Source organism: Mustela erminea, chromosome 1 (assembly GCF_009829155.1).
Source record: "Mustela erminea isolate mMusErm1 chromosome 1, mMusErm1.Pri, whole genome shotgun sequence".
NCBI classification, from domain to species: Eukaryota; Metazoa; Chordata; class Mammalia; order Carnivora; family Mustelidae; genus Mustela; species Mustela erminea.
Window position 1 is genome coordinate 25,590,019 of NC_045614.1, and position 13,100 is coordinate 25,603,118.

The following is a 13,100-nucleotide window of genomic DNA, read 5'->3' on the forward strand; positions in this document are numbered from 1 at the left end:
CCACATGTGGACTTACTGGGGCATAAATCATGGCTGGGCACAGGGTTCACCTTACCCTTTAAAGCTGAAGCTTAAAAAGTACTTCCCCAGTTACAGAAAGTACTCATGATTATATGTTTAAAAGAAAATATTTTAAAGCATTTCATACATCTGTTAAGTTTTCATTCTGCTCCCTTTTTCTTCCGAGGTAAACACACTTATGTGCCACAAAGTATGTTGGTATGAAATGCTGTTCTAAATCCATTAGGAAACCTGGCATCGGATCTTGGTTCAGCTGCAGATTTTTTTCATGGCTTTCTGCAAGTCACCTCTCCTCAGTGTCTTTATTCATAAAGGAAGGAGAAAGAATATTAACCCTACAACATGGTTAGGGTCTCAGGTGAGACACTAGATGTGGCACTTAGAAAGGAATAGAGTTCTGTCATTTTGAGCTACACGTCATTCCAAGGGCCACACAAGGCTACTGGAGGAGTCAAAATCAGATCATGTACTTTTGAGAGACAAAGGCAATGATTACAAATACTGCTAACTGAATCTGGCCTAATTCTGACCAACATCTGAGATAGTGAATCTTAAAACCAAAAGTGAGTTGTCCATCAAATTGTCAGATATATTCTTAGAAAGAAAATAATGGAAACACCTCTTTGTATTTTCATGAAAAATGAAATAGACCCCAAACTCTTAAAATCTTCTCACCAGACTCCAGCATCCTTAGCCAACATATCCACTAATTTGAGCTTTCTTTCTTTCTTTCTTTTTAAAGAACTGATCGATTGGGTGTGAGGAGGGGCGGGGAGAGAGAGAGAATCCCAACAGACTTAATGCTGTGCAAAGCTCAACGCGGAACTCAATCTCACAACCCTGAGATCATGACTCGAGATGAAATCAAGAGTTAGATACCACCCAGGCACCCCTAAGCCTTCTTTCTTTAAAGGCAAATCACCCTGTGAAAATCGTGATTTTTAACTTATAATCAGTATAATTCATTAAAAGCTAACAGTTTTCCTTCTGGTCACTTGATAAGGTGCTCAGAGCAATTAACACGCCTGGAAGGATGAGTCCCTCCTGGCATGGGAATAAGCAAAACATAAATTAAGTGAAGCCACATCAGTGATCAGAAGAAACAAGCTTAATCATGCTCACGTGATACCATGTTTCTCTGTGAAAGTCAAGAGGCCATGGACTAAAACAGACTAAGCTCCTTGGATTTCATAATTAATGATTAGAGCTAGAAGGATCGAGTTGGTTTTGGGTATTAAACAGCTGCAACCCAACTCATCACATCCACGCCATATAGAAATACCAGATTAGGAAGCAGTATTATATTAGTATTGTAATCCATGTAGAATACTTTCGGTGTTTAAAATAAATATTAAAAAAATAATCTTTAAAAATAAACATATCACTTTTTTTTCTTTCACTGGAAATTATCACTGAAATCAAAAAAATTACAAAGCACTTAAATCTCAAGTAGAACTTTAGTTATCATTGGCATTTAAGAGAATGTTTGTTGCACATTTTTCAGATCATGTACTTTTGAGAGACAAAGGCAATGATTACAAATACTGCTAACTGAATCTGGCCTAATTCTGGGCCATACACTCAAGTGTATGGTACTGAACGCACATCACCGCACACCAAACCCTTCCCCACAAGTTCTTTCCTTAAGTAGCTTCCCCCAGAACACCTGCTGCAACAGCAGGAACCATGCTAGAAGGCACTTGCCCGTGCAGTGCTACTCCCCATAGCAAATTCTGAAGGAACTGCCATTATATGTCTAAAGGGCACAGGTGCTTGCTGCAAATGCCTTTGAAGGTCAAAAAGTACTTTGGATAAGCCAGTCCTTCTCTTTACAAACACCTTCTTTTTGGAAAAAAAAAAAAAAGATTGATCTTAAAAAATTACTTTCATAGGAATTAACAGGCAGTGCCTAATTTATAAACATGTATATCATCATGTTTTTCAAAAGGCCTACCAGGATACGCTCTTCTTTAAACACTTACAAATAATGATGACACCTGCTGGTAGAAAATATATTTTAGTTAATTGCTGATGGAGAAGTACAAGAGCTGGCTATCTTTTGCACGGTCAACGAAACCAGAAAACTACCCCCTACACTCACTTCAGTTTCTTTTTCCAACTTTGCCTATTTGTCATTACCAGGAAACGAAGCTAGGAGATGCGCTGGAATAGATCTCTGCCTCAAGATGTATAGAACATGTATGACACTTCACTGAATTAAACTGCACACATACACACAAAACACTCAATGGGGACACCTGAAAAATATATACCATTTCAAAAACTGTCCCCTCCATCCTTCCTTCCATACCAGGACATCCCCATAAAAGGAAAACAAGTCACATTTTATAAATTGGAATTGGCTACCATGAAGAAAATTAGTATTTGACATTTGGTGACACATTTCTTTCTCATCGCATCTGTGACATACAGATAGATTTCTCTTCTACATATAAGAATAAGAAAAGATCAAGCAGATAAGTTTTACCTAAGCCTTTAGCCAAACTACTCAGAAAACATAGAGCTAAGAGAGAGCAAGAAGGGTCTAGTTAGAGTCCAGAGCTGTTCTCATTATTCTTTCCTTTGATCCATCTCAATTTATTAATTCAACTCGGTTATGCTTCGCTTCCTTCCAAAAGGAGTTTGAGAGGATACTAGCTTCACTGCTCCTACATTCATTAAATTATGATGTTCCTATTGAAAAATCATTATATCCATTCCAAGCCTGAACAACCTGAATTCTATGCTGGTGCTATCTTGTCAAAACTTAAATAAGAGTCCAAACACCATTAAGGCCATTACACTTCCACAGCTGCTGGGAACAAAAACTCTTTGTGAAAATACACAACGGAGCTGGAGTGTGGGGTGGGGGTGGGGGGAGAGAAGTTAGTTGTGCTCAGCTTACAGAAAGCTGATTACAACCGGAGACTGTTTGGAGTCTTGTCAGCTTGGAGCAGCTCTTGTTAGAGGCAATGAATCTTTGATGCTGTCCTCCCGAATATACATAATTTGGTGAGCCAAGTGCACACAGCTGAGGAGACCCAAGGGTGCTGGGTGTGTGGAATCCTCAAGACTGCCACACCAAGGTTGGATGCACTTCTGCCTCCAGACTTTCCCCAGTCGTGGTTGGACAGAGTGACAGTCTCTCAAGTAATACACATGAGCAGCAGTGATGAGCTGGGTCCTTTGGGTTCCACTATAGCTTGGCCACAGCAAAGCTGTGGTCTAGTAGAAGCAACTATATTCCCTAAGACCCTCAAAGACTGAGAAGGATGCTTTCTCCTCTAGCTGAACCCAACCTATAAGACCAGTGAGTTCTCTGCAGAGGTATAACACACAGAAGTAAAAGACAAGATTAAACACAAGCCAGGAGGGCTCTCTCATATCGTCCTCAAGGCTCTGGAAAGTTCCCGGAAAGGGAAGTTTCCAGTGTTCCAAGACAGCTTCCCACTCACCCAAGGAGTTTAATTCATTTTCAGGATCCATGTGCAAGACCCTCAGATTACTTTTTTAGCCTTTAGCCAGCCCCCAGACCCCCAGCTGAGTGACTGGCCACAGATGACAAGCAGAGGTGCCAGGTCCTGTCTTTGCTGCCAAACAGCTGCAAGGTCAAGCCTGACAGGTGAGATGGCCCCCAAAGGCCTCTTCTTGTTCCCCAACCCAGGTAAGAGGAAACCCATGCTTAAAAGGTAGCTCTTCACTGACATCTGGGCCTAAGGATACAGTAAGAGAAAGTCCCTCTACCAGAAGTCTGAGAGCCCTGAAGGATGCAACCGAGGCCAGGGCAAGGAGGCAGCTGCTCCCTGGCCCAGAGGAAGAGAACAGGGACAGAGGAGGTTCATGATGATCCACAGAGAAGGGGCAGAAGAAGGGAAGCAGAGACAGAGTGAGACATGGGGGGACAGAGTGTGTGTGAGAGAAATGGGGAGAGGGAAAGAGAGGGAGAGAGAGAGGGAGGAAGAGGGAAAGGTAGAAGGAAGGAGAGAAGGTGGGGGAACATACTGAATAAGAGATGCAAGCATTGAGAGACTGACACAGCGAGGGAGCCGAGAGAGTGAGAGATGGAGCGAGACAGAGGGACAGACAGACGGACCCGGACCCGGAGAGGTCCAGGTGGAGGCCCTACCTCCGCGTCCTTGGCCGGACTGCTGGCCGGGGGTACCTCCAGGCTGCAGTTCGCCCTCTTGACCGTGAGGTAGAAGGGGTAATCCTTGGCCACCATGGTGGCTGCCGGGCCTGCTCTTTGGGATGTCACCGCTGACCCGAGGCGACCACAAAACTCCCTGGCGAAAGGGGGCCCCAGCTCCACGGTGCCGGGCGGTAGCGTCTGGACGGAGACTGACAGCCGGCTTCTTGCCTGGCGGGACCGACTCAGCTCTCCGGCTGAAAGGGGGGCGGAGCCTAGTCCGGGCCCGCCCACCTGGGGGCGGGCGGGGGTGGGGCGGAACGCCGACTCGGCCCCTCCCGACGCGTCCCCGAAGCACCCAGGTACCGCCCGGCGGAAACCCCCCAGCGCTGCGAGGGGCGAACCTGCCGCGGGACCCTTCTTTCCGCGGGCCGGATCCCCGGAGCCACCCTGTCCCAGTGACTCGCTGGCACTCAGGGTCGAAGAGGCGGCGGGTACAACCGAGGCTGGGGTGAAACTGGGCGGCGGGGAGAGAGCGAGCATATTTTAAAAGCCCACACTAAGAAGAGGCGGTATTCGGTTTTGCCTTCTTCCCAGCCAACCTCCCCTCACACATTTTTTTTTTTTTTTTTAATGAACGTCACTGGAGTATAATCTATAAACAGAAAGATGTGCCCGTTTTAAGCGTACAGTTAGTTTAGTGTTGGCAAACGTAAACGCTCATGTAACCGCTTCCATAATCAGGAAACACATTTCCACCACTTCCAGAGATTTCCTTGGAGCACCTTCCTCTGCACCCGTTTTTAAATATGAAGAGGCTGGTTAGAGGCAGCCAGCGATTCAGAGCAATCTGACAGGGTCTGTCAAGATGAAGCTGTGCAGCGTGAGCCCGCGGGCTGTACCAAGCCTTGCTATAGCAACATGTAAGGAAATACCATTGAAAACCATCCAGAAGGATGCACAGCAAACTTATGAGTCCCTCTGGGGCTAAAGGGAGGCCATCAGTGCCAGGGTGTACACCTGGGAAAAGCAGCAAAGGAGACTTTAAATTTAGAGCTACTCTCAAAAATTTTACAAGAAAAATATACGTGTAACCTGGCAAATTTGAAGTTAATTTTTAAAAATATTAAAATGACCATTGTCTCAAAAGTAATTTTGTGAACTGCACTGTTGGACTTTCCCCCCTCCTATTCAAAGTCATGACCACAGCAGGTGGGGGTCTGGAGAGATGATGTCTTTTGTTTTGACTTCTTAGGTGTACAGAAGGTAATGGGAATGAAAATATCTAGACCCTGTTTCAGTATTCTCTGCTTCCAGCTAAGGCCAGAATCCACAGTTTCCACTTTACAGACAGGAAACCTCATGATACATAGCTCTTTCATCCCAAGTACCAAAACTACACCCTGAGGCTAAATTCACCCACTTTGTTGTCCAGCTAGTGTGGACACACTGCCTTCAGAAAAGGAGAATCTCTCTGGCCCGTTTTGCTAGCCCTGTTTTTGCCACACATGTAAAGGAGACTCTTGAATTACTGGTTTCCAGTTGAGATTAAAGAAAGAACCTGAGTTTTTTCCCCCTGAAATATGTACCTTGGGACTCCTGGCTGGTTCAGTCGATGAAGCATCTGACTCTTGATCTCAACTCAGGTCATGATCTCAGGTTCCTGGGTTTGAGCCCCACATCGGACTCCATGCTCAGCAGGGAGCCTGCTTGAGTATTCTCTCTCCCTTCCCTCTGCCTCTGCTCCCCTCAAATAAATAAACCAATCTTTAAAAATATATGCATATATACCCATGCACACATACCCTATTTATTTATATATTTATATAGGATATATATTATATATCTATTTATGTATTATATATATATTATATATCACTTATATGCTATCTATACCATAAAGCAGTGAGAAGGAGGTGATTAAAGAAAAGTTTTGTGGTGAGAAGTGTGCTTCTGGACCACTAATTTTTCTTATTTGTATTCCCAAACACAACTTCATCTCTTAAACCAAGCTGTGCTGATGGGGAGCTTACATAGATGCTTCCTGTAAGCTTGACCAAGCTTGGTGGGGACACGAAGGGAAACCTTATCTCTAAAGGCACCCAACTAAACGCAGCCCCTGATTAACTCTGCAGTCAAAGGAGGGCCAGGAGAGAGAGTGACAGGGCTCACTCAAGGGTCCCCTGGCTGCAGAGGCTATGAGCTGAATCATTTGGAGCTGTTCCTCATTCCCTTCTTCCTGCTCTTCTGGACCCCACAGGCCCACCATCTCAACTAGATGATTCTGGCTAGCAATAACTTCTTTGAGGACAGGCTTTGATCCCTGGGGTGGCTCACCAGGCCTTCTCCTCCAGTTGGGAAGTATACTTCCAGCACTAGGTGAAGAAAAGAATGACCCTAGCAAACTAAAATTGGTCTTCTCACTACAGAATCCTCAGGGCTGGGCAGGAAGTCTGACATACCATGAGCCCAGTGTGGTGATTAAATAAACCCTATGGAAAAGAGGGGACTTTTTTTTTTTTTTAGGATTTTATTTATTTACTTGACAGACAGAGATCACGAGTAGGCAGAGAGAAAGGCAGAGAGAGAGGGGGGAAGCAGGCTCCCTGCTGAGCAGAGAGCCCCATGCGGGGCTCGATCCCAGACCCTGAGATCATGACCTGAGCCAAAGGCAGAGGCTTAACCCACTGAGCCACCCAGGTGCCCCGAAAAGAGGGGACTTTAACCTTGTTTAAGTAAAATATTGTGGAGCAAAGAATAGTTATATTGGTTGATGAGAAGGCTGCCATATCTATTTCTCTCATACCATTTTTTTGCCCCTCCTCGGAAGATTTAGAACAATAAAAATCAATTAATATACATGGCCACATAACACATGTGCAGGAAACTTCTGTGTTTTCTTCTATACATGCTAGGCAAAGGGAGAGAGAGAAAGAGACTGATTGATTTTTAATGACGAGTAACTGTTTAAACAGTGCTGGGGTGTGGGGGGAAAGGCATAAGCCCCAAGATGAGTGAGTATGAAAGGGAAGGTGGGAATCTGGAGTTTTCCTGGGTGGTCTGATGCTTCCAAGCTTTCATAGCATGAACGTCTCCTACCATAAATAGGGTTCTGGTGTCTAAAGATAAATAGTTTTGGTACAATAAGGCCTGTAAACTGAGGCTGGCAATTTGGGGTATAAAAGCCATGTATGTGGTCCTTGAGACATTTCAAGGATTTCAAGGGCATTTTTGACCCCATGCATTTTCTAACTTGTACCCTGACTCTGGAACCTCTGCCGGGTATCATGCACTGCTCCAATGTTAGCAGATTCAGGGTTTGGATATTCTGCCTGGATTCCAACCAGAGGTATCTGTGACCAAAGACTTGGTCAGGAAGCAAGCTGCTCTGCACGAGGGTTCCCAAGCACCCCCCTGAGGCTGGTGTCACAATTGAGGGAAGCCAGTCCAACTCTGCAGTGCTGCCCAGCTGAGCGGGCCCCTGGAGCCCGGCGTTCCCCATCCTGCCTGTGTGTGTGTGTTTATGAGCTTAGGAACAACACTGCCCTCACAGTTAGCTTCACTCAAAGCAATGGCACAAAGTGCCTTTCAGAGCTTGCCTTCAGCACAACCCGTTATAATCCTATAAAATGCTTCACAGCCGGGCAGTGTTCCTTGCTAGCCAGAAGCCTGCAGACTGGAATAAAGAAGCCTGTTCTGCGTTTCTAGGAACGGTGCCAAAAGCTGGGCCTGCATTCTCCCCTGGGCAGAGTGGGGCTCATTTGTGCTGCTGGAGGAGTGGTGGGCCTCCACACGCAAGCCCACCACTGGTTATAAGCTCCTTTCAGAAGAGCAGACAGCCAGATATGGCTGAGAGACCATCAATCAACTCCTCAAATCCCACTGCTATGGCAGTGAGCAGAACAGGCCCAGCGTGAGGCAAAAACTTCAGAAGTTAAAGTGGCTGTGGCAATCTTTACAGCCAGCAGGACGATGCCTTGTTCTGTTAGCATTATACTTCACATCAGAGTTAGTGGGTTCTTTTTTTCTTTTTTTTTTTTAAAGATTTTATTTATTTATTTGACAGACAGAGATCACAAGTAGGCAGAGAGGCAGGCAGAGAGAGAGAGAGAGGAGGAAGCAGGCTCCCCGCTGAGCAGAGAGCCCAATGTGGGGCTCAATCACAGGACCCTGAAATCATGACCCGAGCCGAAGGCCGAGCATTAACCCACTGAGCCACCCAGGTGCCCCGGTTCTTTTTTTCTTAAAGGCCGATTCATTTGTCCATCCATCCGTCTGTCCATCCATCCACCCACCCATGAATGAAAGAGTATTTACTACAGAGCAGGTGCTCAGTTAGCTACATTTCTCCCCTTTCTTCCCTTCCCATTCCTGAACCTCTATGCCAGAAAGGTGTGTAACACATCTGCTCAAGAAATACGGTTGACTTTAAAACACAGCCTTTCAACTAGAACCTCAGCAGTGAGGTGCACGTATGCAGAAGGAGCTCAGGTGACAGCAGCCAATCCCCTAAAGCCCAGCCTTCAAGCATGTGCACCTCCATCTGCTCCCCTGGCATCTGGAGCTATCCCTTCTACCCCTGCTAATCTCACACAGTCGTGTAGGTACTTGCTGGATACACATGTGTACCAACACCTCTCCCCTCCACTTCCATTTGGGCAACATTCCCAGTTAATGACCAAGCTCCTGCTCCTCTCTGCCACTTCAGTGTCGATGGGAGAGGGGAGTCAAAAGCCTGAAAAAGTTCTGGCAGTGAATTCTGAGAGATCAGGACTGTGGTTTCCTGCAGATGGGTAAAAATGGCTTAAACGAAACACTGATAATATCTAAAATCATACCAGTGTTATTACTCTCCCCCTGCATGGGGTTATGTCCACTGGCTCCAGGCTAGATTTATGAAAATATATCCCTGGATATTCTAAAGTTGGAAGACTTCATTCACGCATTCATTTAAAGATCTAATTTTTTTTGAAGCAAGTTTGAAAAACCGGTTAAGTGACAGACTCTTTCTCTTTCTCCCAGGTTCCAGCTAATCCTGTGGATTGCTAGCTACAATACAAAAATAATCAAGACTTTATGTTTAAAAAAAAAAAGAAGAATATTGGGGCACTTGGGTGGCTCAGTGGGTTAATGCTTCTGCCTTTGGCTCATGATCCCAGGTCGTGATCCTAGGATCCTGGGTCGAGACCTCGTGGGCTCTCTGCTCAGTTAGGGAGCCTGCTTCCTCCTCTCTCTCTGCCTACTTCTCTGCCTGCTTGTGATCTCTGTGTCACATAAATAAATAAAATCTTAAAAAAAAAAGAATATTTGTTTTGCCCTGATACACCACATACATGTACATTTCCTAGTCTCTAGTTCATTACAGCAGTGATTCTCAACTGGGGGCAACTTTGTTCCCCCACCCCCGATCTTCCTGTGATATTTGGCAATGTCTGGATACATTTTTGATTGTCACTGGGGGACGGTCCTAGTGGCTCTAATGGATAGAGGCCCAGGATACTGGCAGACATCCTATAAGGAACAGGGACAGCCCCACAACAAAGAATTAACAGGTTCAAAAAAAAAAACAATTAATGGTGCTGTTGAGAAACCCTGCATTAAACAGAAAGTAGAGCTAAAATACAACATCAGAGCCAGGATAATCTATTGGTTTAATCTGATAATTTAACAGATAATCTGTTGACCTCAAGGATATTCTTGCTTCAGACCTTAACCATTGATAAATGTGAAATGTCAATCTGGGCATGGTGGGGGAAAGAAAAAAAAATGCTTCAGTGTGCCAGGTAGCCTCAGAATTATTGACATGCCTAGAATCTTTCCCTGTTGTCCAAATCTGGCCCTTCACAGAATAACAGATTTCATAAAACACAAAAGGACAAGAGAACAAAAAGTATGGGAATAAAGGGCAGGGGACAGAAAACTGTTTTAGACTCTTCAGATAGGAAAATGCACTTCAAAAGACCAGTGAAAATGAAAGTTTCAACAAAAGGTAATATTTAAGAAGAAATCGGGGAGGAGGAAGAAATGGTTCAAAGCTTGGTCTTTCCCAGGAAAACCTTTTTCACCCTATTTAATTGTTTTGGGGGGCAGAAATTCAAACTCAGTGATGAAATAAAAACCCCAAAGGATTTGATTTACTGTCTTTCTGATATATGGTATATTTGGCCACACAGTTTGTATGACTAGAAACCTGTCTTCACTCAAGATTTTGCAATAAGAATCCTAACTTTCTCCAATCTGAGCTGATTACTATCAGCAGGCTTGTTTTGCTTATAGAATATAAGCCAGCCTTTACTTTCTGTATACTACCAGAAGGTCTTTGAACTTTATGGATAATCTGCATTTGTTTGAGAATATTTCATATCTTTTGACCAAGAATTCAATAAGTTACACTCTAAAAATATTTGTTCCCCTCAGACTACAGTTAATGTTACATTATATAGATTTTCTACACTAATCATTGCATGGAGGAATTAAAAAATCTAAAATATGTAAATTCTAGCTTTGGATAGGAGTGTTTTCTCTTTCTTCAACTACCAACTCAGCAATCAAATATTCTCTCAAGCCTAAGATGCTGAAGACTGTAATATGTATTATTATTTTATGTATTACCAAGAAAGAAAAAATTGTTGCCAATTGAAATATAACATGTGATCAATTATGAGCTACATCCCAATTCTAGAAAAAATAAAATGTGGGAGAAATGTGCATTTCAATGATAGGGATATTCCTATCATCTGGGTGGGATTTGAAAACCTACATATTTATAGAAACATGACCTCTGGGAATTCAAGGACAATAATTCAAGAGACCACCTGTAGAGAAACCAGCTGAGAAGCTTATCAAATCCATACCTGTGGGCCCACTTTGAGTCTGCTGAATTGGACTCTAGGAATTTGAGTTTTTGATAAACACCCTCAGAGAAGAGTTGTTTGAGTAGCACGGTGTTGTTAGAGTTATCAGCCAGTCCCAGAATGAACCTGACCACTTCTCCCATTCCAGGAATATTCTGAACCACTGAGTCTCGGGCCAGGCTAATTGGGTAATTAGCCCAATGGTTATAGCATCAAAATCCAGAGTGGGCATGGAGAGCTGCTTATTTGCTCATGCAGTACTGAGGAGCTATTATACTCTGTAGAGCCTGCTCTGTACATACAGGTGCATCATGGATACAAGGAAAAATATGCAAGTTCATACTCCAACTAAACTACCAACTAAGCCACCCACCAGGAGACATGTTCTGGCTCTTAGAACTTGATTTACAATCTGGTATCCAGAGTTTCGATTAAAAACATGCTTATCTCCATAGCCAGGGGACATGACTGCATTTAAGTTTTTAAAAAATTAGCTGTAGCCATAGAGAATGGGAGGAAGGCAGTTGGCTTGAGATGTTTACTTGAAAAAGATCTGGGGCTGGGGTGGGGGGGTGGTGCCGGGAGGGGAGTGGTGTGTATAGAAGACCTTAATTAAAGAATGAGTTCAATGAGCAGAAGCAGACCTGGGGACTCCTGGGAAGCATGTGTCTCACTCACGTGGTGGGAACAGAAGTTGGTTGGTGTGTGCTAGAGGGCAGCCCGTGAGCTAAAAGTGTTCCTCATTATCATGGGCCTCTGACAACACTACAGAGGGGACAGACGGTGTAGGTTCACTGGGTGCTTTGGTTAAGTGGGAGGTGAGTTCCGCTCTGTTTGAATTTTTTCCACCTCACATCCAAAACGATCCTCAGGTCTCATGGGCTCACTGTTCTCACTGAAACTAAAGCCTTGGAAACAGAAGGCTGAACACAAGTCCAGGCTTCTAGTCTACCATCCTTTATTGCTGCATGATCATTTAGTTCTTTGGCATGACAAGAACAACTATCAAATGGCTTCCTACCAAATAATTCCTCTCACTTAAGGCTGTCCTTCATCCCCAGTCTAGGGGAACCCTTGCTTTTTGTACCCCCAACCCTGAAGACCTCTCTTTCTCCAACACCCATCCAGCTTATAATGATGGATTTGAGGTGTCACCACCGCCTGACAGGGAGCTACAAAGGCACAGGCACCATACTTATCTCACTCACCATAGGGGCTCCAGCTCTTTCTATCATGCTGGCACATGGTAGAAGGATCCATATTGGCTAAATGAACATTAAATTGAAGTGGAACTAATCAAAGTACATGCCATGGAAGAGATGAATCCAGAAAAGAAAGTTTGTAATAGGAACACAGCGTATTTAGAATTTCTGTGATGGTGGCGCCTGAGTGGCTCAGTTGGTTAAGTGTCTGCTTTTGGCTCAGGTCATGATCCCAGCGTGCTGGGATCAAGCCCCACTTCAGGCTCTCTGCTCTGCAGGGAGTCTGCTTCTCCCTCTCCCTCTGTCTCCCCCCTCCTCTGCTCATGCTGTCTCTGTCTCTGTGTCTCTTACATAGATAAATAAAAATCTTAAAAAAATTTTTTAGGGGGGTAAATATGCTTCTTGAAGAATCCAACAGGCATCAAAACAACTTTGAGAGAAGTGTTCCTGCAGTATGAGGCTATGAGGCCCTTTGGACAATTACTAACAGCTTTCAGTTCCCTCCAGCTTTTTACACAGACCTGGCAATTTACACTAATTTTGGAACCGGGTGGACTTGCCAGGGAGCCCAAAATCAGTGACAAAGGGTATCAACGAGGCTGTTTTCAGAGATGCCTTGTAAGATGCTCATCATCCTTTTCTCGCCCTCCAGGGGCACTTTCTTCCTTTTCCTTCTTTAGGTTTTTGATTCCAGGTTGAACTCCCTATATATATTTTTTCTTTCCAACTTGCCACATTCATACCTCATGGTTTTTTATATTGCAACTTTGTTCTCTTGAGTTGGGCCTCTCATGAGGGCTGACTTCGAGGTGGGGGGGGGAGGTTTTTCCTGGTGTTTCTACAAGATTAAACATGGTGCTAATCTCAAGTTCTCAGGCTGACGTGAAAGTACGGACT

The 13,100-nt window shown here is 44.4% G+C and overlaps 1 protein-coding gene across 10 annotated transcripts in view; it reads right to left on the bottom strand.

The window, feature by feature from the left end:
- ARHGEF3 (Rho guanine nucleotide exchange factor 3) overlaps positions 1–13,100 on the bottom strand; it is a 324,108-nt gene that overhangs the window by 67,921 nt on the left and 243,087 nt on the right. Inside the window, exon 1 of one of the 10 annotated variants that reach the window (XM_032322903.1) lies at positions 4,148–4,467. The exons of the other annotated variants lie outside the window; for them this stretch is intronic. Coding sequence (XP_032178794.1) covers positions 4,148–4,243 — 96 coding nt within the window. The 5' untranslated portion in view covers positions 4,244–4,467. Of the gene's footprint in view, positions 1–4,147; positions 4,468–13,100 lie in introns of those variants that run through there. 10 annotated transcript variants of the gene reach the window in all.